The 26677-nt window shown below is 50.9% G+C and overlaps 1 protein-coding gene across 2 annotated transcripts in view; it reads right to left on the bottom strand.

Moving 5' to 3' along the window:
• Sgsm1 (small G protein signaling modulator 1) overlaps window positions 1–21497 on the bottom strand; it is a 68238-nt gene extending 46741 nt beyond the window's left edge. For both annotated transcript variants that reach the window (XM_029477921.1, XM_021162349.2), the window contains exons 1-2: window positions 21406–21497; window positions 21280–21323 (exon numbers count right to left, since the gene is read on the bottom strand). In XM_029477921.1, the coding sequence (XP_029333781.1) occupies window positions 21280–21323; window positions 21406–21424 (63 nt within the window). In that variant the 5' untranslated portion in view covers window positions 21425–21497. The remainder of the gene's footprint in view (window positions 1–21279; window positions 21324–21405) is intronic.
• Window positions 21498–26677: the final 5180 nt, after the last annotated feature.

The raw sequence follows: 26677 nt of genomic DNA on the forward strand, positions 1-26677 counted from the left end.
CTTTCAGCAAAATCTTGCTAGTGTATGCAATGGTGTCAGCGTTTAGAAGCTGATTATGGGATGGATCCCTGGATATGGCAGTCTCTAGATGGTCCATGCCTTACTGTGTTCTTGGTAAAGGTCCTGTGGGCACATAGTAGCTGTGTGTACTGGCTAGTTTTGTGTCAACTTGACACAGATGAAGTTATCACAGAGAAAGGAGCTTCAGTTGAGGAAATGCCTCCATGAGATACAACTGTAAGGCATTTTCTCAATTAGTGATCAAGGGGGAAAGGCCCCTTGTGGGTGGGACCATCTCTGGGGTGGTAGTCTTGGGTTCTATAAGAGAGCAGGCTGAGCAAGCAAGCCAGTAAAGAACATCCCTCCATGGCCTCTGCATCAGCTCCTGCTTTCTGACCTTCCTTTAGTGATGAAAATGTAAGCTGAATAAACCCTTTCCTCCCCAACTTGCTTCTTGGTCATGATGCTTGTGCAGGAATAGAAACCCTGACTAAGACACTGTGTGAGTCTGAAGATACAGGAATTCAGTGGGTGGCATGGGGACAGTCAATGATGAGGTCCAGGAAGCCCCGGGTTCAAGTCCCCATGTGGGATCCAGCAGGTTTATGGGTGAGCTTTGGGAAACAGAGGCTCAGGAGAGTTCACCTGCCAGGGAGGGAGGGATGGAACAGACAGAGATGAAATCCCGGCTTGGGGTGCACCATGCTGAATAACTCCAGGGAGGCAGGCAAGGTCTCTCAGGGAAAGGACAGCTGGCCTTGGGAACAGTACTTACCTTGGGGGCTGGAATGCTCTCTGACTTCCCTGGGCTTGCATCCTATTCTGCCCAGAGGCATTGTGGGATTCCAACAAAGCCTGTCTCTCTGGGCCTCAGTTTCCCCACCTTGAGACTGAGGTCACAAAAGGTGATCCAAAGGCCTCTCCCAGAAATCCATCCCAGGACCTCTAACATGGGGCCAGAGTAGCCACATCCTGGACCCCCATGCAGAGGGTCGCCATTCTGCGTTCTTGTGGCACACCGCACAGCTGCCTGACAGGGGTGCCCCCGAACCCTGCTGCTCTGCTTCTTCCTGCAACTTGCTCCCAGGAGGCGCAGACAGGACAGAGCACCTGCGCTCAGTCACTCAGCACTAAGTGCTCCAAGGTAACAAGTCAGCACCAGCCCTCTGAACAGCTCCCGGCTCTGCCGCCCCGCTTCTGCAGCCCATTTTCACCAGAAGTGCTCTCTCAACAGGCACCCTGCCACAAGGCCCATGAGATCACCCTGTTTTACAGGTGCGACTGTGATTTGAACCCAGGGCCTCACACATGCTAGGCAAGCACTCCTCAGAGCCACACCTTCAGCCAGATCTTTTATGAGCAGCACAGTGGAATGAAACAGGATGTCAGGAGCGGGGTCGGGGGGGGACCCACAAATGTGCAGAAATGAAGCAGTTCATCGGTCAAAGGAGCTACAGGAGACGACAGAAAGCATCTTGAGGTGTGACCAAACTCAATATGCTGAGACCTACTACATGTGGGAGGATAGAGCTGAGTGGAGATTATAGTGGAAAAGCATGGTGTCAGAAGAAGGAAGACCCTCACACAACAGTTTACCTTTACACCCTGGGAATTAGTGAATAGGAAGAAATAAGCCCAGGAAGGAAGAAAATACTAAGGATATTTATCTGCAGAGATACAATGAAGTAATTGGGCCAGCGAGATGGCTTGAGTGGGTAGAGGTGCTTGCTGTCAAGTGTGGCCATCTGAGTTTGATCCCTGGGACCCGCGAGTTGCCCTTTGACTGCTGCATGCACACCTGCACACGATAAGTAATGTGTTTTAAAAAGCACATAAGTCAGAAGTTAAAGCAAGCGGAGCTAGATTTGGTGGCTGCAGAGTAGCTTGCTGACTCTGTGTGAGTGAAGCTCTAGAAGGCTAATAATCCTCTGAGTCCTGGCCCAGCCTTCCTGCCCAGGTGGCCTAGCCTGGGATAGCTGAGGGGCTCTGCTAACTGGATGAGCCCCCTTCCCCCCACAGTGCAGTGCTCCAGGCTCCTGCCGTGTCTACTCTGTCTTAAGCAGGTAAGGCTCTGCTGCCAATGTTCCTGATCTTTGGAGGTGGCCATCTGCCTGTCCCCGCCAGGGCTGTTCTGTGTGGAGACACCAGGTCCCATCTGCTCTGTGTCATTGAAGGAAGCCATGAGCCTCCTCAGGCCATGTGGCAGGCCCCCAGCTTTCTCTCAGGGCTCAGGGCTTGGATGGAGCAAAGACCAACCCTGGTGAGTTTTGTTGCCAAACACTGGGTGCCCTCAGCCATGCCCGACCCTAATTTCTAGAATATCTTATCTACGTCCATTCTCTCTCCTGAATATTTTTATTTTTTAAAAAGATTTATTTATTTTACGTATATGGGTACTTTAACTGCATATATATTTGCGTCCCATTACAGATGGTTGTGAGTCCCATGTGGTTGCTGGCAATTGAACTCAGGACCTCTGGAAGAGCAGCCAGTGCTCTTAACCGCTGAGCCATCTCTCTACCCCCCTGATATTTCTCTTGCACCTCAAAGCCTCTGGCTGTGACAAGTCACTTCCCCTGGCTGGGGGCTGGGTTGTGTCTCTTTCCACCCCCCCAGAGTGGGTATTGTAAAACACTGCCTCCTACTGACTGAGAATATGATCATATTTGAAAAGAGAACCTTTAAAAGTAGGTTATGAAGTGGTCCCTGATCTAGTATGAGCAGTGTCTCCATAGGAGGAGGGAAACAGGGACCCAGGACGGTCCAGAGAGTAGATACAAGAGAGAAAATTGCATCTAGACGCCAAGAGGAAAGGCCTAGACTTTATCCCTCCAGAACTGCAAGACAGTGCTTGCCTGCCTTGCATGGCAATCTGCTGATGGTATTCCATTACAGAAGTCCAAGCAAATGAAAGCATCTGCTATCAGCAACAGCGTTGCTCTCTGTATCTTTGACTGAACCAAAGAGCCACTCAGCTACCCAGTGGCCTCCTCTTCCAGGCCCTAGTCCTTCCCAGGTGGCCCACCTCTGACATCTGTGGGGTGTAAGATTTGTCACCTTTATCTCCCTTGGGCATCTTTGAAGGGCCTTCCCAACTCCCCTGAAGCATTCACAGAGGGACCTCTTCCCCCTGACCAACTCTGCTCGCGTCCCTGTCCTTGGTGCTGAACCAACCCCCACCGGACCAGCTGAGCTGCGCAGCTAGTGTGGCAACCACAGGCAAGAGTCACAGGAAGCAACGGGGACCAGAAGACCCTGAAATCACAGCGGGGCGTGAAGAGGAGCCTCTGTCTCTCAGTCGGCTCCTGCATGGACACATGGAGAGTGAAGTGTGGGGATGGGGACAGACAGGTCATCCTGGAGGGCTTCGGGTCCAAAGATCTGGGCCAGAGGAGAGGCCCGGGAAAGCGCAGAGGCTCAGCTCAACTCCTGCCCCTTCCCTTAGCACTCTCTTTCCATGACCTAGGTTAGGAGTGTTTACCAATTTGGGCAGTTCTCATCTATGCCCGAACTGCATATTAGAAAGGAAGACAAGAAAGTGGGGGGAGGGGGTCCACTTTTTTTCAGGGGGAAGAGGGTCAGGGGCTATGAGAGAGGGCATTGTCCAAGCTCCCTCGGGAAGAAAGAACCCTTGTCTGAGGGTTGTACCCACACAGGTGCCCCCTTCTGCCCTCTTCTCCCTCCTCCCCACACACCATCATAAAGGACGGAGCGGATTCCTGGTACCTTCTCTTCCCACACCTGCCTGATGTACCCTGGTCTCCTTTCCTCTCTAGTCAACAACCTCTTTTTAACCTTGTCTTCCTGCAAGCAGTTTGGCAGAGGAAACCATCTGTTTCCTACTGGCACGCTGACCTGACTAAGCGCACATGCTGTCTGTTGACGGAAACTCAGGGAAGTTGAGCCCCTTTCCTGAGGTTACACAGTATGGAGCCTGGGGCTGTCACATGGGTGGGTGAGGGGTGGGTACAGCCAAGACCCTCCCACCTTTGCTGGCCCCAGGTCTAGCTGGATGATTTCGCAGGAGTTCATGACTGGCTCAGCCCGAGGCTAGAAAAGGAAATTTATGTATTTATTTTTTATTTTTAAAATTGGTTTCAAGACATGGTTTCTCTGTGTAGTCCTTACTGTCCTGGAACTCACTCCGTAGACCAGGCTGGCCTTGAATTCAGAAATTCGCCTCTCTCTGCCTCCCAAGTGCTGGGATGAAAGGCGTGTGCCACCATGCCCGGCGAAAAGGAAATTTAAAAGGCTGGTGAACCACACCAGGGTGGAAGGTTCCCTCCCACAGAAGGCCACCAAAGCCTGTGGAGGAGGGCACCATCTTCAGCAGGAGGCATAAGGCTTTGCCAATGTAAAGAAGAGGAGCTCTCTGGACAGACCAGGAGCAGAGCATTCTGGGAGGAGGGATGGAGGCCAGCCAAGCCCTCTTACCCTGGCACATTTCCAGGTGTGGCCTCAGATTCTGTCAGCTCAGCAAATTTAAGTTAGGGTCGTGGTGGGGCATAGGCTGACATCCTGATCCTTGGGGCCTGCAAAATTTTCCACGCTTCAGTCTAGCGCACACGGGGTGATGGAGATGCCACCCCCAGAGTCACATGGACCTTGCTAGTTCCGTTCTGCTGGCACCTTGGGGTGGCCTGCTGCGAAGTGGGACCTACTCCTCCTCACTGCTGCCACGAGGGCATGGATGAAAGGCTGACAGGCCACCCACAGCACACAATAGGTGCTTTATTTTTGAGGAAGGGTCTCATGTAGCCCAGGCTGACCTCAAACTTTCTATGCAGCTGAGAGTGCCCTTGAACTCATGGTCCTCCTAGCCTCCATACCCCGCAACCCTGCAAGTTGTAGAATTACAGGCCTGAATCACCACTCCTGGTGACTGGGCAAGACAGTGCAGAGGGCCCCCTATCTTGTATTCTTTCCAAGGCCCCAGCTAACTTATATTTCTGTTATACTGCCTGCATGCGCAGCCTCAGTGCAGCTGCTGAGAAAAACACCAGGATATGGTTTCCACTAAATAAATAAATAAATCCCCCAAAACAAAACACAAAAAAACCCACCTTAGTTTAAACACCAAATACTAACTACACTTGGGTCCGGAATACCAGAGTGTAGTCTCAGCCGACTGGAATAAAGACTTTTTAATGACTATAAAACGACTGATTGGCCATCTCTGGTGTGCTCCCCGTAACAGCACCATAAGAGAACTGTGTACGCAAGCCTCCAAGAGCTAAGGCTCTTCCCCAATGGTCATACAGCCAGAAAAGATCAAGGTCAGGATTCGAACTCAGTTCTCTCTGACGACCCGGCACTCTGCTTCCAGCTCTGAACACCTAAGGAGCTGGGAACTCTATGGAAAGGGATTCTCATCTGGATATAGATCTGTGGCAGGGAAAGGGATGGATCTGGGACCACAGGCCAAGGCTGGGAGTCAGGAGGGTGAGGTGTGCAGAGAGGATGCTGTCAGAGATGCCCTGCAGGGACCTTTTGGGAGGCCACAGGGGTTCAAGGCAACTGGTCAACTTTTATTCTCCAGCGACCACTGTGTGTCTGGTATCTGGCCTCGTTCCCCCACAACAGAGCTTGTTCTTTTGGAAACCCCTAAGAACTGGTGGGAGGTGGAGGGGCTGGAGAGATGGCTCAGTGGTTAAGGCTACTGACCTCCTAAAGGACCCAGCTTCACCTCCCAGAACCCAACAGTCACTCACAATTGTCTATAATTACATACAGTTCTAGAGGATCCTCTGGCCTCTGTTGGCGTTTACATGGTGCACATACATAAATGCTGACCAACTTCCACACACAGTAAATAAGTAGAAGTTAATATATATATATATATATATATATATATATATATATATCCTGGCATAGTGGCACACACCTTTAATCCCAGCACTCAGGAGGTAGAGGAAGGCAGGTCAATGATTTCAAGGCCAGCCTGGTCTACAGGTGAGTTCCAAGATAGCCAGGGCTATAGAGAGACCCTGTCTCAAACAAGAAAAGCAGAGTCTAAGAGCCCATCCTAAGCTGGGCATAGTGATTCAGTCCTGAAATTCAGGCATCCAAAAAGGGCAAGGAAGACCAGGCTGTCTAGAAAAGCCTGGCCTGAAAAGCAGAGACCTTTTCTTTTTTATTTTTTTTTTAATATTTATTTGTTTGTTTATGAGTGATCTGTCTTCACACACACCCAGAAGAGGGCATCGGATCCCATTACAGATGGTTGTGAGCCCCCATGTGGTTGTTGGGAATTAAACTCAGGACCTCTGGAAGAGCAGCCAGCACTCTTAACCCCTGAGTCATCTCTCCATCCCGGAGACCTTTTTTTTTGGGGGGGGGTGTTCAAGACAGGGTTTCTCTGTATAGCCCTGGCTGTCCTGGAGCTCACTTTGTAGACCAGGCTGGCCTGGAACTCAGAAATCCACCTGCCTCTGCCTCCCAAGTGCTGGGATTAAAGGCATGCGCCACCACACCCGGCTCTGGAGACCTTTTCTAAAACCAGGAGGAAAAAAAAAAAACAGCAAACGAACAAACAAAACAAAACAAAACAAAAAACAAAGTAGAGCTGCCCAGCTGGGTCTCACTCTCTGGGAGAGCTGGCACACAGAGATCTACAAGGGAATGTGAAGGTGAGATGGTACTGACTCTCCACCCACAGGGGGCACTCACAGGCCTTGTGTGAATGGCCTGTGAGTCTCCACTCAAGACTGCTCAGGGACACAGCTGGCAGCCCTGCCCCTCCACGTAGGCTGCCACACCTGCCTCCATTCAGACACCAGCTCGGCCCTTCCCCCTGCCCCCTCACCTGTAAATATTTAAACAGCACAGTAGAACTGGATTTCCAGAGAGAGCCAGGGCAGGCTGGGAAGTCAAGCAGGTCTTCCCCAAGCCAGAGAGCTGTTCCTGGGCCTCCTGCCACCCCGCTTGATGACCACCACGTATCCACACCCTCCCACAACCCACCTGGAGCTCTGCCAGGTTCCAAGTGGATGCCCAGGTTATGTTGAAATCTTTGATTTGGATCGGACCCCTTGCCCCAGTCCACAGAGCCGGGTTAAGAATTCCAGAATCTGCAGGCAGAATGCCTCCCCAACAAGGCTGCATAAAACTGCTCCAAATCAACAGGGCCTTCTAGGCACAGAGATAGAGCAGGAAGGGTCCCTTCGGAGCCTCTAGACCCAGATCATCTCCTGTAATTCACAAGGTGAGCTCCCATGGAGAAGGTGGGCCCTGGGCCACTCTGCCCAGTTGTAAGTGGTTCCTTGAAAGGATTCTCCAGCCCTCTTTCTAAAACCATCTAGAATAGCTGTATTTAACCTGTAGGCTGTGACCCTCTCGGAGGTCACCTATCAGATATTTACATTATGATTCATAACAGTAGCAAGATTACAGTTATGCAGAAGCAACAAAAATAATTTCATGGTTGGGGAGACATCACAACATGAGGAACTGTGTTAAAGGGTCACAGCGTTAGGAAGGTTGAGAATCGCCATTCTAGAGCAATGTCACATCCCTTCCAGAATGCTCCATCCTCACACAGCATCTCGCTCTGGCTCTTCACAGTTTGCTGAATAACTTTTGGGGATCCTGAGCCCCTGCAATCACAGCAGGCATTCATGTGTGATGGTGACCACTCTGAGGCTGTCACCACCACTAATGCCAGTCACCTGTGCTTCCCGATAGGGCGTGGACGTCAAAGACCAAAGTCAGCAGAGGTTTCCCATAAAGGGCCAGAACAAAAACTTTCTGGGTGTGGGGAGAATGGCCAGACTTAGCACAGAATAGCCCGACCCACCCAGATTTCAGAGACGGGGGGTTGGGGGGGATCGTGTTAGTAAAAACACGTATCAGATATTGTACAGAGCATTGTGTGGAGTCTTCTCGGAAATTCAACAGGGCATTCTGAGTTTTTATTTGGGAAACCTGAGGGCCGGACTTAAGGACCACAGTCTAGGTCACATGAGCTCTTTCATTTTTACCTTTAAAAGTGTTAAAACAAACGGCTTGCCTTAACAGTGGACACACACACTGGACTTGGCCCATAGGCGCCCCCCACGCCCTGTTGGAGGCATGCACTACACAGGCTTGCATAGAAGTCCCCGGAGGCGTGGCTCATCTAAGGTCTGCAAACTCCCCTGGGCACAGCTAAGCCCCCTCCTGTCCCAGCTGGCACCCGCGGAGGGTAGCCAAAGCCTAGGTAGGTGTGTGATGGAGCCAGGAGGCTGTATCTGGGATGGAGTCTCTGGGCACCATGCCTGTTACCTTCCAGAGGAAGATGTTATGATGAACGCCTGAGGGCTTTATAGGGTAGCTTAAAAAATAACCCTTGTCAGAGGAGTATGAGGAAGGAGGGGTGACCCAAAGGCTACTTAGCATTCACTGGACTATCAGGGTGATAGACCGGAGGCACTATAGTTCTGCTTGACTCAAAGGCACCTCCCAGGGTTGAAGAGATGGCTGGGCAGGTAAAATGTTTGCTGAGCCAGCTTGAGGGTCTGAGTTCGGATCCCAAGAACCCAATGACAGCATGAGAACCGTTCTCCAAAGCACAAGAACTTGGCTCTAAGGGACCCGAGAGGGAGATCAGAGGGGGCTCCCTGGAGGTGGTGACGCCCCACAATCTGAAAGACAAGACAAAACTACTATTGTAGGCCTCAATTTCCCCAGCTGTAAAGCAGAGAAAAGAACCCGCCTATATCTGCCTCTACAGAGCTCCAGGAAGGGAGGGGCAGGCGCGGAGACCCCGTGGCAGGAAAAGCTGCCAGTTTCTACTGTTTCTACTTTGCTATGGGTGAGACACGTAGAAAAGGAGAGTTCCGGAGCGGGCGGGGGGGGGGGGGGGGGGGGGGGGGGGGGGGGGGGGGGGGGGGGGGAACAAGGGAGTATTTTGAGAGGCTCCGCCCACAGTCACAAGCAGACCTGGAGGAAGAAGGAGGAGGCTTGTTCCAAGCTGCTGTTTCCACGTTGGCTCCAGCTTCCTCCGCCTCCCCACACCCCGTCCCTTCACAGGTGTCACGCTCTCCTGCAGGAGCCAGAGGACATGGGACTCCCACCGCCTGACCTCTGCTTATGCATCCCTCTCAGTGCCAGTCACTTTCTGTTCCTATCTCGGTCCCCAGCTCCAGGAAGGAAGGGATCCCCGTCCCCGTCCCCCTCCTCCCCACCCACAGGGCAAATCCCCGTTAAAAATCAGCTAGTGACCGCGATTTGAGGTCCACAGGAGGGTGTGCTCAGGTTCTATGCAAATGATATGCAAATAAATGCGTTTGAGTATCTCGAGGGCGTAGGGACTCCCAACTCTCTGAAATCCCAAAATCACTGTGCTGAAAGCCTTTCCCAGGCTGACTTCAGGGTGTTGTAAGTAACAACCCGCAATGGCCACCTGTGGAGGCACTCAGCTTGGCAGTGACAGAGATCCAAAGCCTGAATTATCTATCCATACTGGGCCAGGCACCTAGTAAACTGTCTCATTCCTTCCTTCCCTTCCTCATTCATTCATTCATTCATTCATTCATACAACAGCTGCCTGCAGGCACTTGCTACAAGTAGGTGTTATGCGTGTGAGCCCAAAGATCCATGGTAACCTCGCCTTATCGGTGTTCCTTCTGTGTTCCCAGCCAGACTGAAGCCTGTGACAGAGATCAGAGATCAGGTGGAGACCCCAGCAGCAGGGCCCAGGCAGCTGCCTGCTGCTCCCTTGGCCTGTGAAACTGAACGCTAGGATCAGGGTCACGTACCATTCCTGGTTCTCCAGCCTTGATTCAGCTACCACGGGTCACCTCTCCCAGCCCACCTGACACACACCAGCTCCCTGGAGAGAACCGTGCTGGCAAAGGAACATGCATCCTCATATGCCAGTTACCAGGACAAAGAAGGCAGTGCTCAAAGGCGATGCCATTTATGGCATTCTGGAACAGGTGCACACAGGAGGGTGGGGGGAGGGGTGAAGAGACTAGAGACTGCAGGTCACCAGGGCTAAACGGGGAGGGGGACTCAAAGGATGTGAAGGGCAGTGATGGGATTCTCTTGTGCATACTTGTCCAGGTTACATGATGGGTCCTTGAAGACTCCTTACCATCATGGTGCAGCCCTCTGCCTCCAGGAAGCAGATTCTGGGGAAGGCCTGTATGCGGCAAGATGAGGGTATTTGGGGATGGGCCATGTCTGCTCAATTTATCTGGGTCCCTACAACTTTATAAAAGGAAACATTTATTAGAAAGGAAGAAACATGCTTCACTCTGTGTCCTTGGAAGATGCGGCAGGCAGGGAGGGAGCCTGGCCCTCCAGCCAACAGGCCAAGCTGCCTCCTTCGCAAACCCCTCCTCCTGCCTGACTCCCCGCAGCTTGACCCACAGTGGTCCTCAGAGTCTGCACAGAGATGCTTCTGGCAGTGACAGCATGAAAAGCCCTCACTGCCTTCCTCTAGTGCAGGAGAGTGAGCAGGAGACCGCTCAGCGTCCCAGGAGTGTGGCTCTTGATGTCCAGCCCTGCCGGCCACATCCAGGCCACTCTCCTCTAGGCACTTCCTGCCTCAGTGCCTTGGCCCCGCCTTTCCCCATTCTGCACAGGTCCTTTGCACCCATGAAACTATCTGCTTGATAGCACCTTCTCCAGGATGCCCACCCCGACTGCCACTCCTTTCGCCCCCTTCCCCCAGCCCCAGGCTCTCTCCCTTGCAAGTTCCTCACTCCTTTCTGTTTGCTAGTCTCTCCCGCTCTGTGAGCTCCTGAGGAGAGGGTTCACCTAGCTCACAGATGTCTCCCAGCTTCCTTGTTCACAGACAGCTCCAGGTCAGACCTGTCACTCTCTCTTTCTCATTCCTACTCCTCTTATGTGGCACTGATAGGAGAAGCCAGGACTGGGAAGATGACCCACAGCATGGGCCGTGTGTGTGTGTGTGTGTGTGTGTGTGTGTGTGTGTGAGCTGAAGGGCAGGCTAGAGAGCTGTGACGCTCTTGGGAAATCTCCCCCACCCTCTCCCAACCCACCTGCTCTAAATAGGTGTTGGGACTGGCGGATGGAGGTCTGTGGCTCAGGCGACTGGGCGACAGTTAATGGTTTACCTGATGGATATAAATAGGTACTGGGCGGGGTTCCCTGACCATCTGAGGCCCCGAGGACTGCCCAAACCCCCACAACCACAGAGAAAGGTGTTTTCAACAGCGGGTGAGGTTTCTACCAACCCCCCTCCCTTTATCTCCTGTACCAAGGCCTCAGGCCCCCAGGAACCCTGCACTTCTTCTGGGATGAGGGAGTTGAGAAGAGGAGCCTCAGCCTCCTCCACACCCAGAAAAAGAAAGAAAGAAAGAAAGAAAGAAAGAAAGAAAGAAAGAAAGAAAGAAAGAAAGAAAGAAAGAAAGAAAGAAAGAGAAAAAAACGTGCTTCACATCCCACCCACAGCCTAGAGCCGCCAGCCTCCTCCCTGGTGCGCTGCCCACCGCTCGCGGCTGAGCTCCCTGGCAACGCCCGGGTCTCCAGACGCACAGGCCTGTAGATGAGCAACATACGCAGATGCCCCCCCCCCAAAGAACCTCTAACTTGGGAAGGTGTGAAAAAAAAAGCCTTAGGGGGCTGCTTAAAACACTTATACGTGCCGGGCGGTGGTGTCGCACGCCTTTAATCCTAGCACTTGGGAGGCAGAGGCAGGCGGATTTCTGAGTTCGAGGCCGGCCTGGTCTAAAGTGAGTTCCAGGACCGCCAGGGCTACACAGAGAAACCCTGTCTCGAAAAACCAAAACAAACAAACAAACAAAAAACCACCACCAACAACAACAAACACTTATAAGCGCGGAGCATGATGGCGCGCACCTTTAATCTCAGCACTGGGCACGTAGGGAGTGGGGTGGGGTACAGGCAGGCGGATCTCTGTGAGTTCGCCGCTAGTCTGGTCTACAGAGCAAGTTCTAGGACAGCCAGGGCCACACAGAGAAATTGGCTGAAGGAAAAGCAGTATGAATGTTGTTTGTAAGGGATGGTTTCAGATCCTGACACCACCTGCTACCTGCTGTGTGTCCTTCCTTTAAACGGCTCTAAAATGAGGTAACACAGAGGCCTGCTCCTCAGATGGCTGCAATATGTTTGTATTGCACGTGTGAATGTATATCAATCACTTGGCAGAATAGCTAGAATGTGATAGAACTTTCTAGAAATGCCCTATAGACCCTTTGCCCCATTCGGTAGCAATAGCTCTGTGAATCTACCGAGCACTTGCAAAAGAACTGGGATTACTGAACAATTGGGGTCTAATTTTCACAGGTGCGCACCCTCAGGTGCCAGCCCTCGACTCCACCCTTTGTTTTTTTGTTTCTCATGCCAGGTCAACTGTGCTGCGAGTTCCTGATCTTCCTGGCTCCGCCTCTCACCTCCTGCAGGTGAGCTAGGGAGCAATGCAGCCCCTTACGTTTCTTAACAGTGGACCAGTAAGTAGGGGCTTGTGGCTAAGTCACGCATGCGCACTGGCACAGATTGGAATTAGGCTCTTCAAGGGCCCTTATAGAACTGGAGAGCACGCGGTGTTCGAGTTTGTGTCATGCTGTGCCACCGGAGTGAGGGACAGCCCCTCAGAATCTCTTTGTTGAAAACTTTAGGCTGCAAGTGATGGCGCTGGAGGCGGGGCTTCTGGGAAGTGATGAGGTCAAGGGCGTGGCCTCGAGGTGGGTTTGCGTCCTGGGAAGAAGCCGCAGAGCACAGTGATAGTCTGTCCGCCTCCCTAGAGCTGGGCAGCCCTGACCTCCAGCCGCCTGCTTTCCGGATGAAGGAGACGCAGGCAGGAGGCCAAGCTCCCTTCTGGCTGTGGGCAGCTGTGGTTCCAGCTCAGTGTCCTGCTCTCTGGCTGCCATCTCCTACCCATGCTCCTCTGCTCTGCCCTTCCAGGTTTGACCAATCACAGCAACCTGTCCCCGCTGTGGTGGGCACAAAAGGATCGGGTGACCCAGGCTGGACCAGATCCAAAGCCAAGGAAATTTTCTATCCTGTGATATCAATGTCGTGGGCAGATTGGGCGCCCGAGGACGCTGGGCAACAGACTACCTCCTCGCAAAGCCAATGAACACCGCCAAAGGCAACCCACAGCGGCGGGGGAGTCTGAGGACATCCCCGGAACCCCGGGATGCAGCTGTACCTAAACCTGCTCACCCCAAACTTCCCAAACACTTGAACTGAGAAATCCGCCATTAACCCCTTCACTTTGAAATTTATTTTTCTAGCTACTTTTAGTAGGGCTGACTGAAGCTGAAATGGACAGAAGACAGATCTTGTTCTGCTGCGTTTTTGGCTGTGTGAGCTTCTCTGTGTTTATTAACCTCTTTAGCCTTCAGTCTCCCTGTCGGGAGGGGACCAGCTGCCTGGTCCACGGGAGGACTGCGTTGTTCTTAAATGAGAAACGGAAAAGCACTTAGCATCCGTGCTCAGTAAATGGAGGTTGTTACAGTTTTACTAATTAAGCATAATTTACTAAACAAGAATAACCAGAAGGGAATGCATTCAATGCCTGAATATCATCAGGTCTAAATTACCAGGGATCTGAAATTATTATTATTATTTAAACAAGAATAACCAGGAAGGAATGCGTTCAGTGCCTGAGTATCACCAGGTCTCTAAATTACCAGGGATCTGAATTTATTCATTTATTCAGGACAAATCATGTAGTCCAAGCTGGCCTCGAACTCACTATGCAGCTGTCTTTGAACTCCTGATTCTCCTGCCTCCACCTCCCTAGTGCTGGGATCTCAGGCACACGACCTTGCCTGGCTCCCCACGTGGTTTCTTGGTATTTTTTGTTTTGCTGTTGTGTTTTTTGAGATGGAATCTCTACACAGCTCTGACTGTCCTGGATCTCACGATGTACCTTATTACCGGCACGGAACTCACAAGAGGTCATCCACCTGCCTCTGCGCACAGTCTGTCTCTGTGAAGAAGGAACCAGAGTCCATTCTTCAAGTTTCCCAACTATTGAAAGAAAGAAATATCACTGTCAGCATTGAGAAAATGGGAACACAACAGCAGCGGTGGGGGTGGAGGTGCATGCCCAGTGAGCCTGGTTTCTTCCTCAGGCCGAACACTATCTCCTGTGGACTGACAAGAAAACAGAGCTAGAAGAAAGACCCTGCTGTCCACCCCAGAACAGGGACACGACCTGCCAAAGGCTCAGCTATTCTGACTCAACTTCTAAGAGAGGACAGTGGGTTTTGGGACAGTAGGGACAGTGCTGTCACTACATGGGAGAGATGGCTCAGAGGTTAAGAGCACTGACTGCTCTTCCAGAGGTCCCGAGTTCAATTCCCAGCAACCACATGGTGGCTCACAACCATCTGTAATGGGATCTGACGCCCTCTTCTGGTATGTCTGAAGACAGCTACAGTCATACATAAAATAAATAAGTTTAAAAGCAAAAGAGAAAAAAGAAATTAAAACTTAAAAGGGGAGGGGGGCTGGAGAGATGGCTCAGCGGTTAAGAGCACTGACTGCTCTTCCAGAGGTCCCAAGTTCAATTCCCAGCAACCACATGGTGGCTCACAACCATTTGGAATGGGATCTGATGCCCTTTTCTGGTGTGTCTAAACACCGCTATAGTGTACTCACACATTAATACAAACAAGAAAGGGCTTGCTTGTTGACACCAGAGTTCATGACAAACACCACATGTGAGACACACGTGAGAATATACCTCGGAAGGAAGAACACACAGGGGCTGATGCAAAAAAGCACAGCCATCACAAAATGTCCAAGTGGGACACAAGAAGGCTGATGCTCAGCCGAAAGGGGCACATGGGCTGGGGAGAACGGGGTGTCCTGATCCAGGATGGAGGAGAACTCTATCACACGGACTCTACCTTTCCAGTATTGAGTCTGTATTCTTCATGGGATTTTGCTTTGACTTAAAAAAAAAAAAAAGTACTCATTTAAAGTATTATCCTTGTTATTGCTTGTTCCCACGGAGACTAATCAGCTGCTCTTGTTACATCTTAAACACAGACATGGCCAATTCCGAGCTGCATAAAGAGGTACTAGTGGGCTTTCTGAGCGGGGTGCCAGCCAATTAGGATGCTCAGAGGTCTTCGGCTGGCCAACCTCACTCGCCTAGGAAGCAGGAAGAAGAGATGGGGCAAACTGGCTCCTTACAGAACAGCAGCAGCAGAGGCTGATGAGGGCTCCGGCTTTCTCACATCTCTCGCTAACATTCACATACGAGCATACCGGAATCTGATCGCCCCAAATGCCTGAACTAAGGCATTCATTTTTAGCCTTTCCTCCCTTTTACCAGGTTCTGTAGCCAGCAAATGCTGGCACTGGGGAGAAAGCAGTCCTGACCTTTCTGCTAATCTACATCAAATACATTTAGCAGAACCCTGAGCCATGGAGTTCTGTTCTCTGAGTGCCTCAGACAGGACACACACATGCACACACATCGCACGTTCACACCCACTCAGGGCAAGCAGTTTCAGAGCCTCTGCTCCACACAACAGGAGGAGTGAGAGCAGCTCCCAGCTCATTAACAAAAGAGCTCACAAAGAATGAGACAGAAAGCTGAACACAGTGGCGCACGCCTTTAACCCTAGTACTTGGGAGGCAGGTGGATATCTGTGAGTTCAAGACCAGTCTGGTCTACAGCATGAGATCCAGGATAGCCAGGGCTACACAGTGAAGGAAAGAGAGAGAGAGAGAGAGAGAGAGAGAGAGAGAGAGAGAGAGAGAGAGAGGCAGAGACAGACATACAGACAGATGGACAGACAGGAGGGGGAACATGAGTCCGAGCTTCCTCTGGTATGGAGGCCTTCCCCCTGCCCCACACTGCCCTCTCTCTATAATACCTTCATGTCCCTCTGGGGCTCACAATTCCACCATGGCTCTCAGCTCAGACTGAGCATCAAGTCTCCCTTGGCCGCAGGCATGATGAGCCCCCAGCCTTCCTCTGAGTTCATCTTCACTCTTGTTCGCTCTGCTCCAGCCCCACTGACCTCCTCCCAACTCAAGGACTCTGCACATGCTGGAGACTCAATGGAAGACATCAATAGTGACCCCTCTCTCTGCACAAAGACTGCCCCATCACAGAGGCCATCCCTGACCTCTCTGACCAGCCCTCCCTTCCATCTCTCCTCTGCCTTGTTTTCCCTCATAGCACTGAGCACCATCCATATGTTTATGGTTATATGTATACATGTAGGTGTATGTATATGTACATATCTATACATCGATTATATACACACAAATATGTTGATATTGTGTATATGAATGTATATGTATACATTTATACACATGTATGTATATATATACATATACATGTATGTATATACACATATGTTGCACACAAATGTTTATATTATGTAGATGTATGTGTATATATGTACACATTTATACATAAATGTGTATACATACACATATGCATATATACACAAATGTTTATATTATGTATGTGTATGTATATGCTTACATTTATACATAGATACACACATATATATTACACACAAATGTTTATATTGTGTGCATGTATGTGTATGTATATGTATACATGCATACAGATATGTACATATACATACACACATGTATATACACATAGATACACACATAGATACACATATATGTAAAAACATACATGTATGTATATACATGTATATGCACATATATCTATATATTGTATATATGTATATATCTAGTATATGTATGTATGCATGTATGTATGTATGTGTGGGTGTGCATGTATACACATGGAGGCTGAAAGTTGATGTCTGTACTCTTCCCCAGTCATTTTTCATCTTATTCCTTGAACTAGGATCCTCCACTAAACATGGAACTCACCGATTGGCTACGGTGTCTGTCCAGGAGCTCTGGGATCATCCTGACTCTGCCCTCCCAGTGCTGGGGTTACACATGTGTCTTGCTGTGCCCAGGTTTTACCCAAATACCTGGGATTTAAACCCAGACCCTGACGCTAGCAATAGGAAGCAATTTACTGCCTCCTCAGCCCCATGGTTCACATTCTCATCCGTGTCCCTGCTAAACTGTTCAGTGAGAGCGTAATTTCCCAAGCTGCAGCTTCCTGAACAGGGTCACACCCCAGGGATGCTCAATAAACATTTGTGGATGGAAGAACAGAAAGGCAGGGGAAGAAAGGATCAGAAGTCCTGTTCTAGGCAGGAGTCTTTGTTGGTGGACGGATTATAGAGAGGTGGTGGTGAAGTGGTCAGGGCTGGTCATGTTCATGATAGTGGTCAGGGCTGTGGTAATGGTAGTCATGGTGATGATGATGATGGTGGTGATTATGATGATGGTGGTGATGGTAATTGTAGTGGTGCTGGTGATGGTGGAAGGGGGGTGTAGATTGTGGGGGTGGTGGAGATAGTCGTAGTGATGGTGGTGAAGGGTGGTAGGTAGTGTAATGATGCTGGCACATGGGGGTATCTCGTATACCACAAGATGTTAAGCGGTACCCCTGGATTCTTCCTAAAGATGCTGGGAACACACACCGCTGTCGCAACCAAAATGTTTCCAGACACACCAGATGTCCCCTGGGGGCAGAGCTTCACATGTACACAGAAGACATATTAACCCCCGTGTGCGATTCGAGCCATGCGCGGTGACCTGTGTGCTATCTGGCAGCTGCTTTGAGGTGGCCAAGCTGTCCCCAGTCCTACATTAGAGCTGTCTGGTTCAAGTGAAGCCCGAGCGTCTCCATGGTAACACAGCTCAGGTCCCTCACGTTCCTTCAGCCTCCCTAGCACATCCCCCTTCATCTCCTCCTCCACTTCAGGGCTGGGGAATGGGGTGGGCTCAGCAGCAGCAGGATGGCTTCCCAGGACAGCTCCCTGCTCTCTCCCTTACCCCGTGCTAGCAACGGCTTCCCCAACAGGCTCTGTCTCCTAGCACTGACTCCTTCCAGGGGTCTCATCTGCTGCCCACCGGCCCCCGCTTTCTCCTTTCCAATTAAGAGGCCTGGCAGTAGCCAGAGGCAGGAAAACAAGGCGGTTAGTCACTTAGCTTCCGTTATCAACCTGGATCACGTGGCTGGCTCTTTTAATGGCTGTTGTCATGGCAACGGGAAGCCAGTCTCTGCTCGCTCTGGGAACCAAAACAAAATTAAGGGGTGGCTGCAGGGAGGGGAAGATTTCCCAGAGAGGAGGCTGCTTAGAGATGGGGGTAGGGGAGAGCTTTAGCTGGAGCAAACAGCTTCCCTGTGACACTGACCGGACCCCAGGGGAGCACAGGTGACAGACAGGGTGGATGTCAGGTGACAGGGTGGATGTCTGCACATAGCTTATCCTGCCCTCTGAGTCATCTTCATCCCTATTGTGAAAAAAAAAATGGACACCCAGACATGGGCAAAGATAAAGACAGATGCCTCTGAGAGACTGTGCAGTTCACAAGCCATCGGTTTGGGTGGCACCCACTCCTTGCCACCTTCCACATTCCCCAAGCTTCCTATGGTTCCCCTCTTGTTCCTTGTGTGTGTGTGTGTGTGTGTGGCACCTCTGTTTCCAGCAGGTTCCCCCTCTCTGCTCCAGCTGCCTCTGCACCCTCAAGTTCAACGTGTCCCTGCAGCTCAGCCGTCTGCGTCCCTTCTCTCTGCTGCGGCTTTCATGGTTCTCCATGGTCTCGTCCTGCAGGCTCACAGGTGTTTTTGTTCAGTGCTGAGGCATGCGTTATGGTCTTGTAAAGCAAGACCTCGAGTCCCTTCCAGAATCTTCCTCTTTCTCATGTCACTACTGAGTCTGCCTGCATCCTCTGCCTCTTCCAGCAGAACGTCTCCGTTCTGGCTCTCCAACTACAGCTCTAGTTGAACTTGGGGCTCCTTCCTGACCTACTAGACAGGTCCTGGGTCCTGACAGCTCCTCAGGCTGCCTCTGGACAGAGCTTCCAACTCCGCAGGCTCTGGGGCAGGCTTGCACAGCTGTCTGGCTATCTAGGGAAGTCCCTTGTCACCTCTTCCAGGAGGAAGAGGGAGACTGTGGTACACAGGGGTGTGGCTCATCTGAACTCAGAGACAGAGAAGACAGCACTTGCTGATCAGACTTTTAGGCAAATTTCTCCCTATCCATATCTATCTGACATTGGAGGAGTGGCTCATTACCCAAAGACGTGGCCAGAGGAAGCAGTGTACATAGAGGGTAAGCTTAGGGGACTTACTTGTGAGTTTGCAGATGGCAGACTTGCTCATGTTCTGCACTGGGTCTGTACACTTCAAACATGGCTTCCTGCCTCTGGCCACCCCATTCCCAGTAGGGTAATGGGAATCACGTCACCCCTGTACCCCAGGAGCTTGGAGGACCTGGGAGTGATTATACTACCTCTGGCCCTTCTTGGCTGGATGCTGTTAGAAGCCACTCCCCTACTGTAAGCCCCAGTTCTGTATCAACCATCTTCATAGGGTTACTATGTCTGCAGTGCACGCAGCACAAAAATACCCCAAAGAAGCTCAGATCCTCTGGGTGACCGACCTCCGTAAATGCAAGATTTAGAATCTGTGAGCAGTTTGTGACTGGGAATCCTGACTTCTGCTCCCAGCTTTGGAGCTTTTAGTAATCTGACAAAGCAGCAAGAAACTGTCCTTGCCTGTCCACTCTACTCTGGCTTGAGCCAAGAAGGTGGCTCACTCCAAACTTAGTGGTACCCCAGAAGCAGGGAATCCAGCAGACTTGTGGACATAGGGTGGAGATCAATATCCCCACAGCAATTCCAGGAACCCAAGCTAGACTGGGGAACCAGCAAGGGACATGTGTGTGGGCCATGGGACTGCATGCGTCACTCTGCAGATGGGGAAGGGGTGATCTTACAAAGAGAGGACTTAGGAAAGATGAACGCTGAGGGACCATGTGGCACAGCCATACACGGATGTTTCCTAGGTTCCCCAGGGTCTGCTGATCCTGTCTTTCATTGTACATCCTATTTGGTCAACCATTTCCCTTATAAAGTGGGGGTCAGCTCCAGACATGAGGAGCAAGCATTACAGCCAGGGCTGGGTAAAAACCACGACCTTCCAGCTTTAAACCTAAGGGCTGAGACCTTTCCCCGAAGGGCAGGGGTGTGAGGTTTCAGGGTTGGGGTCTGGATAGTATCTTCAAACAGGTCTTTACAAAGATGGAGGTAAAGACTTCTAGGCCTTTCTGAGGGACCCCCTTCTATCCATCTTACATATCACCTCGAAGGAAAATTCTAGAATCTGCAGTCATCCACAGAGCTAGTTCTTTAAAAGGAATGTGCTACACACAGAGACACAAACGCAGGGACACACCCACGATCCCCAAGAGGAGGAAGGAACTGGCAGCAGGTCTGGGCCTCCAACTGCCCAGGTGGCTGCCACCAGGAAGGGAGGCCCTCCTGAATGACACCCCTAACACACACACACACACACACACACACACACACACACACACACACACACACAGCAGGTATACACACACCTCCATGCTCAGGAAGCAAGGGACAGACTCCAGCCTGGCTCACAGATTCACAGCCAGGCAAGGACTTGGGATAGGAACCCCAGGATGAAGACAAGGCAGCAGGGACGGGAATGGGGGTGGGGGGGTGACTGAAGGATAGGGCGGAGCCAAAATGGGAGGGCAATGCCACACCACATACATACTCAATTTTACCCATTCACACAAATACACATACGTAGACTCGCACAAGCACACACAATATATAGATCATCCTTAGGTATTTCCAGGCAGGTGCACATACATATATGCACATGTCCTGGGCAACATACATCTACACCACAGGCCCACAGACATCTAAACGCCGCCTCAGCCTTCTAAACTCTCCCAATTCCCATGGCCCTGGGATGTCACTGGCTGTGAACTCCGAGGTAAGGCTAGGATCTCAGCTGCTTCATCCCGGGGGGAGGCAGGCAGCCACTCCTGTCTGATCCCATGTATCAGTGGAGGGCACCTGCTCTGTGACCCTGGCCCAGGTCACAGGTTCTCCTGCACAAAGTCCCTGGCACCTAGAGGTGGCTCCAAGGACTGAGTATCTGACATGGGCTGGGGGATAGCTTCATGTTCCAAAATTGAACCTGTCCCCTCCCAAAACCTGATCTTCCCCGGGGATATTCCGCATCTCTAATGAGGAGCCCCGCATCACCCTACTCTACCCACAGTAGTGAGAACCTGCCCCTCCGCGAGGTCCCACCTAGACACCTTCCGATCCTACACCCAGAGGGCCCCACGCACTGAAACACCCGTTTTCCAGCGACCCCTCCCCAGCCCCCGCCCTGGTTAGCCATGCACAGCCACCGCCAGCCAGGTGCCCGCGGTGGCCCTGTCACCCTGGGGTGGCAGCCCCTACCTCCTTCTTCACAGTGCGTAGCAGCCTCTGGCGGGTCTCGGCCTCTGCGGGACAAGCAGGGAAGCGCGGTGAGCGGCACCGAGGCCGCGGGGCCTGGCCGCCCTCCCGCTGCCCGCCCGTGCTTACCCGCAGGGACCGAAGCCATGGCTCAAGCTGGTCGGTGCCCGGTTCCCGGACGCGTCCCCGCTCCGCGCCCTGCTGCAGCCGCGAGGGGGCGGGACCGGCAGGGGATGAATGACAGCCCAGGATGTAGACGTCAGAACCTGACATCCCGCCCACCCCACCCACGAGAGCTCAGCGCCGCCTCCTGGACAGCATACAGCAGAGCATCCGCATCCAGCCTCCTCCAGGCGTTAGCGACAGGCCTTGCCAAGTTGCCTAGGGTGACCTAAGATGCGGAACCGTGCTCCACATCCCGTGTGTCCATCCACGCGTATTTAGAAACGAGGCAAAGCCAGGCACGGGCCACACTCCTATCGACTCATCAGTGGAGAGACTGAAGCAGGGGACTCAACCTGGGCGACATAGCCAGACCCTGCCGCCACAATAAAACTCGACTCATCCTGTATAAAGTGGATATAAGTTCTAGAATGAGCTGATGATCAAGCGAGATATTTGATGTGTAATTCTCATCATAGACAAGACAAAAAAAAAAAAAAAGGGCCAGCTTTCATACGGGGTAGCTGCTGCTGTTTCATATACTCCCTTCCTCCGCCCCCTCCGCCCCCTCCCCTCCCCCCTCTTCCTCCTCTTTTTACTCCTCCTCTCTTCTCCCTTTCTCCCTTTTAAGACTCTAATCAGATACACTGACTCCCCATCTGGAAGAAGTCTGCCTCTTCTTCACTTGCTGCTTCCCCTCTACTGGGAACCAGGGTTCAGCCAGGATCTCTCGGTTCCAGGGTTGGGAGTTTGAAGGAAAGGAGATGGACACATTGCTTCGACACTCAGATGGTAGACAGTAAACCATCTGAGCGTGTGATAGAGCGTTGGAAGGTTCTAGAGGGACGTGGAGTCGATGCAGGGGAGATACCAGAGACCAGGGCTGTCCCGTGGAACAAGGGGCATCTTGCTGAGTTTTCTCTCTGAGCAAGAAGGAAAAGGAGGAGGCTGGGGAATGCTTGGGGAAGAGGAATCTGTACGGTTCAGCGGGTAAGAGCACTGACTGCTCTTCCAGAGGTCTGGAGTTCAAATCCCAGCAACCACATGGTGGCTCACAACTATCTGTAATGAGATCCGATGACCTCTTCTGGGGTGTGTGTGTGTGTGTATACCAGAACCCCTCTTGTGTGTGGCAGTAGTGTCTCTGTCACGATACTTCCCCCCCACACACACTCTCTCCTCCCCCACTCTCTCCAGTGAGGTGTGTTTAGTGTCTCCAGGATGCCACAGAATGAGAAATAAGGACTTGACAAATATAATTGAGGACTTACTACGTCCAGAGCTCTGGTTGCATAAACTTACCGAGCCTCCAGCCCCCCATGAGCCTCACACACAAAGAAAGTCAAGCCCAATATGTGGGAGAGTTTTCTTCAGGTCCATACACCAAGCAAGCAATAGCTCAAGCCATGGACCGGGTGGCTCATCTCACTCGGGGCAGGTTAAGAAGAATCAGATGTTTCTCACCACGCCCTTCAAACCTTCTCAGAGAACATGGAAGTTTTCCTCTAATATAAATGGTTTCTAATGGTGGTTTGAATATGCTTGGGTATCCTGGAACTTGCTCTGTAAACTCACCTTGAGCTCAAGAGATTTGCACGGCTCTATCTCCTGAATGCTGGGATCAAAGTCATGGTCCACCATGCCTGGACCTAAGCTTTCCTTCGCCTAGATCCCAAAGCTTGTGTCATCCCGGGTCAGTGTGACACACAGTCATATCTCCTTAGCTCCAAGTGAAACCAATAAGCTCATCATAATAATATACTACCCGCTGATTAGCTGCAGACAATAAGCTTAGCTGGGTGGGATCTTGCCCTGAGATCACCACTCCCTTAATCCGTTTATCTCCTTGAACGTAGGATTCGGCTCCCTTTCATTTCCTGGGGCCCCTTCATTACTTGAAGCACACATTTTGGACTTTTTTTCTTTTTAAGCTTGCTATGCTTGCTCAAAATGCTCTTCATAAGACTGAATCACAGGATTGTGTCTAAATTGGGGTTTCTATGAGACTTAATTGTTAATTCTGTCTAGGCTGGCCCATTAAGCCCCACTTAAAGCATTCCACGGCGTTCCAAACCCAAAGTCCCCAAACCCACATTCTTCCAAACAAAAGCATGGTCAGGCCTATGACAGCAATACTTCAGCCCTGCTACCAACTTCAGTCTTTTTATTTATTTATTTTTAAAAAAGATTTATTTACTTATTATATGTAAGTACACTGTAGCTGTCTTCAGACACACCAGAAGAGGGCATTGGATCTCAATGGAGGGTTGTGAGCCACCAAGTGGTTGCTGGGATTTGAACTCAGGACCTTTGGAAGTGTAGTCAGTACTCTTACCCACTGAGCCATCTCACCAGCCCCCCAACTTCAGTCTTAATTAGAGTTTCCATTACTGTGAACAGACACCACGTTCAAGGTGACTGTTACAAGGACAACATTTAATTGGGGCTGGCTTACAGGTTCAGAGGTTCAGTCCATCATCGTCAAGGCAAGAGCATGGCAGCATCCAGGCAGGCATGGTGCAGGAGGAGCTGAGAGTTCTGCATCTTCATCTGAAGGCTGGAGGAGACTGACTCGGGCAGCTAGGAGGAGGGTCTCAAAGCCCATGCCCACAGTGACATACTCCCCCCAATAGGGCCATACCTCTTAATAGTGCCACTTTCTGGGTCAAGCATATTCAAACACCACATAGTTCCAGGGCATTTGAGTCCAGCCATTGCCTTGGGGCTGAATCTGGCGTCTTGAACCCTGTCCTACTTAGGTTTACTATTGCTGTGATAAAACACCATGCCCTTGGCTGGGCAGTGGTGGCGCAGCACTTGGGAGGCAGAGGCAGGCGGATTTCTGAGTTCGAGACCAGCCTAGTCTACAGAGTGAGTTCCAGGACAGCCAGGACTACAGAGAAATCCTGTCTTGAAAAACCAAACAAACAAACAAACAAACGAACAAACAAACAAAACACCATGCCCAAAAGCAAGTTAAGGAGGAAAGAAAGGGCTTATTTGGTTTCTACTTCCCTGTTGTAGTCACTGAAGGAAGTCAGGGCAGGAGGCTAGAGCTGTGCAGAGGCCATGAAGGGGTGCTGCTTTTTGGCTTGCCCAGAAATGGCACCTTCCACAGTGAACTCGGTCCTCCCACCAATTGAGAAAATGCGCCCCCCACCACACACACACACCACACACACACACACACACACACCACACACACACACACACACACAGATGGCGGCATCTTCTCAGTTGAGGTTCCCTCCTCTCTGATGACTGTGGTTTGTGTCATTGACGGAACACTGGCCAGCACACACCCTATGGCGGCTTAAGAAGCGCTAGGAAAGCTTCCTTGTAACCTAGAGGCTTTTCCCAGGCTGCGTGCGAATCCCCACCGGGTTGATCAGTGATGGGGCTGGCTCACCCTGCAGCCAGGGCCTGGCGGTGCTTCTGGTAGGGTTCCTGCGGCGCCCTCTAACGACGACAATGGGCATCGCGCGCAGGACTAAGGAGAGGCGCTGGATATGCAGCAATTAGCTCGTCGCTGTCCTGCAACAATTCACAGCTCAGTAAGGATGATAACCACGGCTGCGACTTGTTGATGAGGCCAACGCTGAATGCTACCTATGTTGTCCCACTTAAACTGCCAATCAACTGCACGAAGGATCCTCCAGAGAAAACACTCAAAGACACACGACAAAGAGAAAGGGGACCCGATCCTTGAGCGAGGCGTTCTCCGTGCAAAGGAACCCCACTTAGTTTGCCTCGCTGCTGCAATGGGTAATCTAAGCGACACCCGGACAGGAGATTCCTCGGAATGTGCTGCAAGGGTGGTTCTGAGTGAGATGGTTAGTAAAATCCACAGGGAAGGGCAGCAACCACCTTCTTTAGTGTGGGTTAGCCTTGTGCAATCAGCTGGAGACCTGCAGGGGAAGGAAAGGGCAGAGGATGGGGACCGTCCTCTCTAATCGCTTTGCCAGGGACCAATGAACTTTTTTCGTTTTTTGTTTTTTTGAGACAAGGTTTCTCTGTGTAGTCCTGTCTGTCCTGGAACTCACTCTGTAGACCAGGCTAGCCTTGAACTCAGAAATCTGCCTGCCTCTGCCTCCCAAGTGCTGGGATTAAAGGCGAGCACCACCACTGCCCTGCACGAATGAACTTTTTTTTTATTCATTGGGTTTGAATCAGGATTTTGGTGTTTCATGGACTCTAGCTTATCAGACACTGAGCTGAGATGCCTGCCTTCCTGGCTCTCCAGTTCATTGGCTGCAAAGCTTGAACATCTCAGCCTCCACAGCTCCCCATGTACATGAATGTACAACATGCGTGTGTGTGTGTGTGTGTGTGTGTGCACGCGTACACACACACACACACACACACACACACACACACACACACAGGGTCAGCCTCTGCATCTGCAGGTTTCCCAGAGTGAAGTTAACCAATTGTGGATAGAAAAGAAATGACCATGGCTGCTTCTGTGCTGAACACAGACAAGCTGTTGCCTCATTTTTTTCTTAACCAGTGGTGTCCACCGTCTATCACATGCTATTTATACTGCTTTAAGTGTTTTAGGTCATGTAGAGATGACAAGAAATATAAAGGAGGATGTGGAGGGAGTCTACATGTGTATGATGCCAACCATGTAAGGGACAGGGACACCTGAGGACTTGGTACTTGTAAACACATCTGGAACCCATCACTGATGGATCCCAAAGTGTGGCTATGTATACACACATATATGTTTGTGTATGTGTATATTATATGTTTATCTATATGTATATGAAGTATATGTATGTGATATGTATGTATACGATGTGCATGTATATGTATGTGTATATGTATATGATATATATGTTTATATACACATATATTCGTGTGTTGCGTATACACATATATATTGCATATTGCATACATATACATGCATACACCTATATACATGTGCATATGCTCACCTCGTCTATTTTGTTTCTCAAGAGAACACAGATTAATACAGTCACCATGCAATATTAATCTCTTTACCCTTCTTTCTAAACATTGAGTTTGTCCTGGTACCTCCTGTCTTGGGCACCTGCTTCAAAAGAGGTGTGCCACTTTCTACTCTAGGCAGGTTCTGACTGGCCTCCGCCAATCACCAGGTCCTGTTTCCTCTGCCAGTAATTAGCCTGTTCATTAATTTATCAGTCTATTCGTTTATTGCTTATTGATTTGTATGTGCTCATGTGCACGTCTATGGGAGCCAGTGATTCATGTC

Source organism: Mus caroli, chromosome 5 (assembly GCF_900094665.2).
Source record: "Mus caroli chromosome 5, CAROLI_EIJ_v1.1, whole genome shotgun sequence".
NCBI lineage: Eukaryota > Metazoa > Chordata > Mammalia > Rodentia > Muridae > Mus > Mus caroli.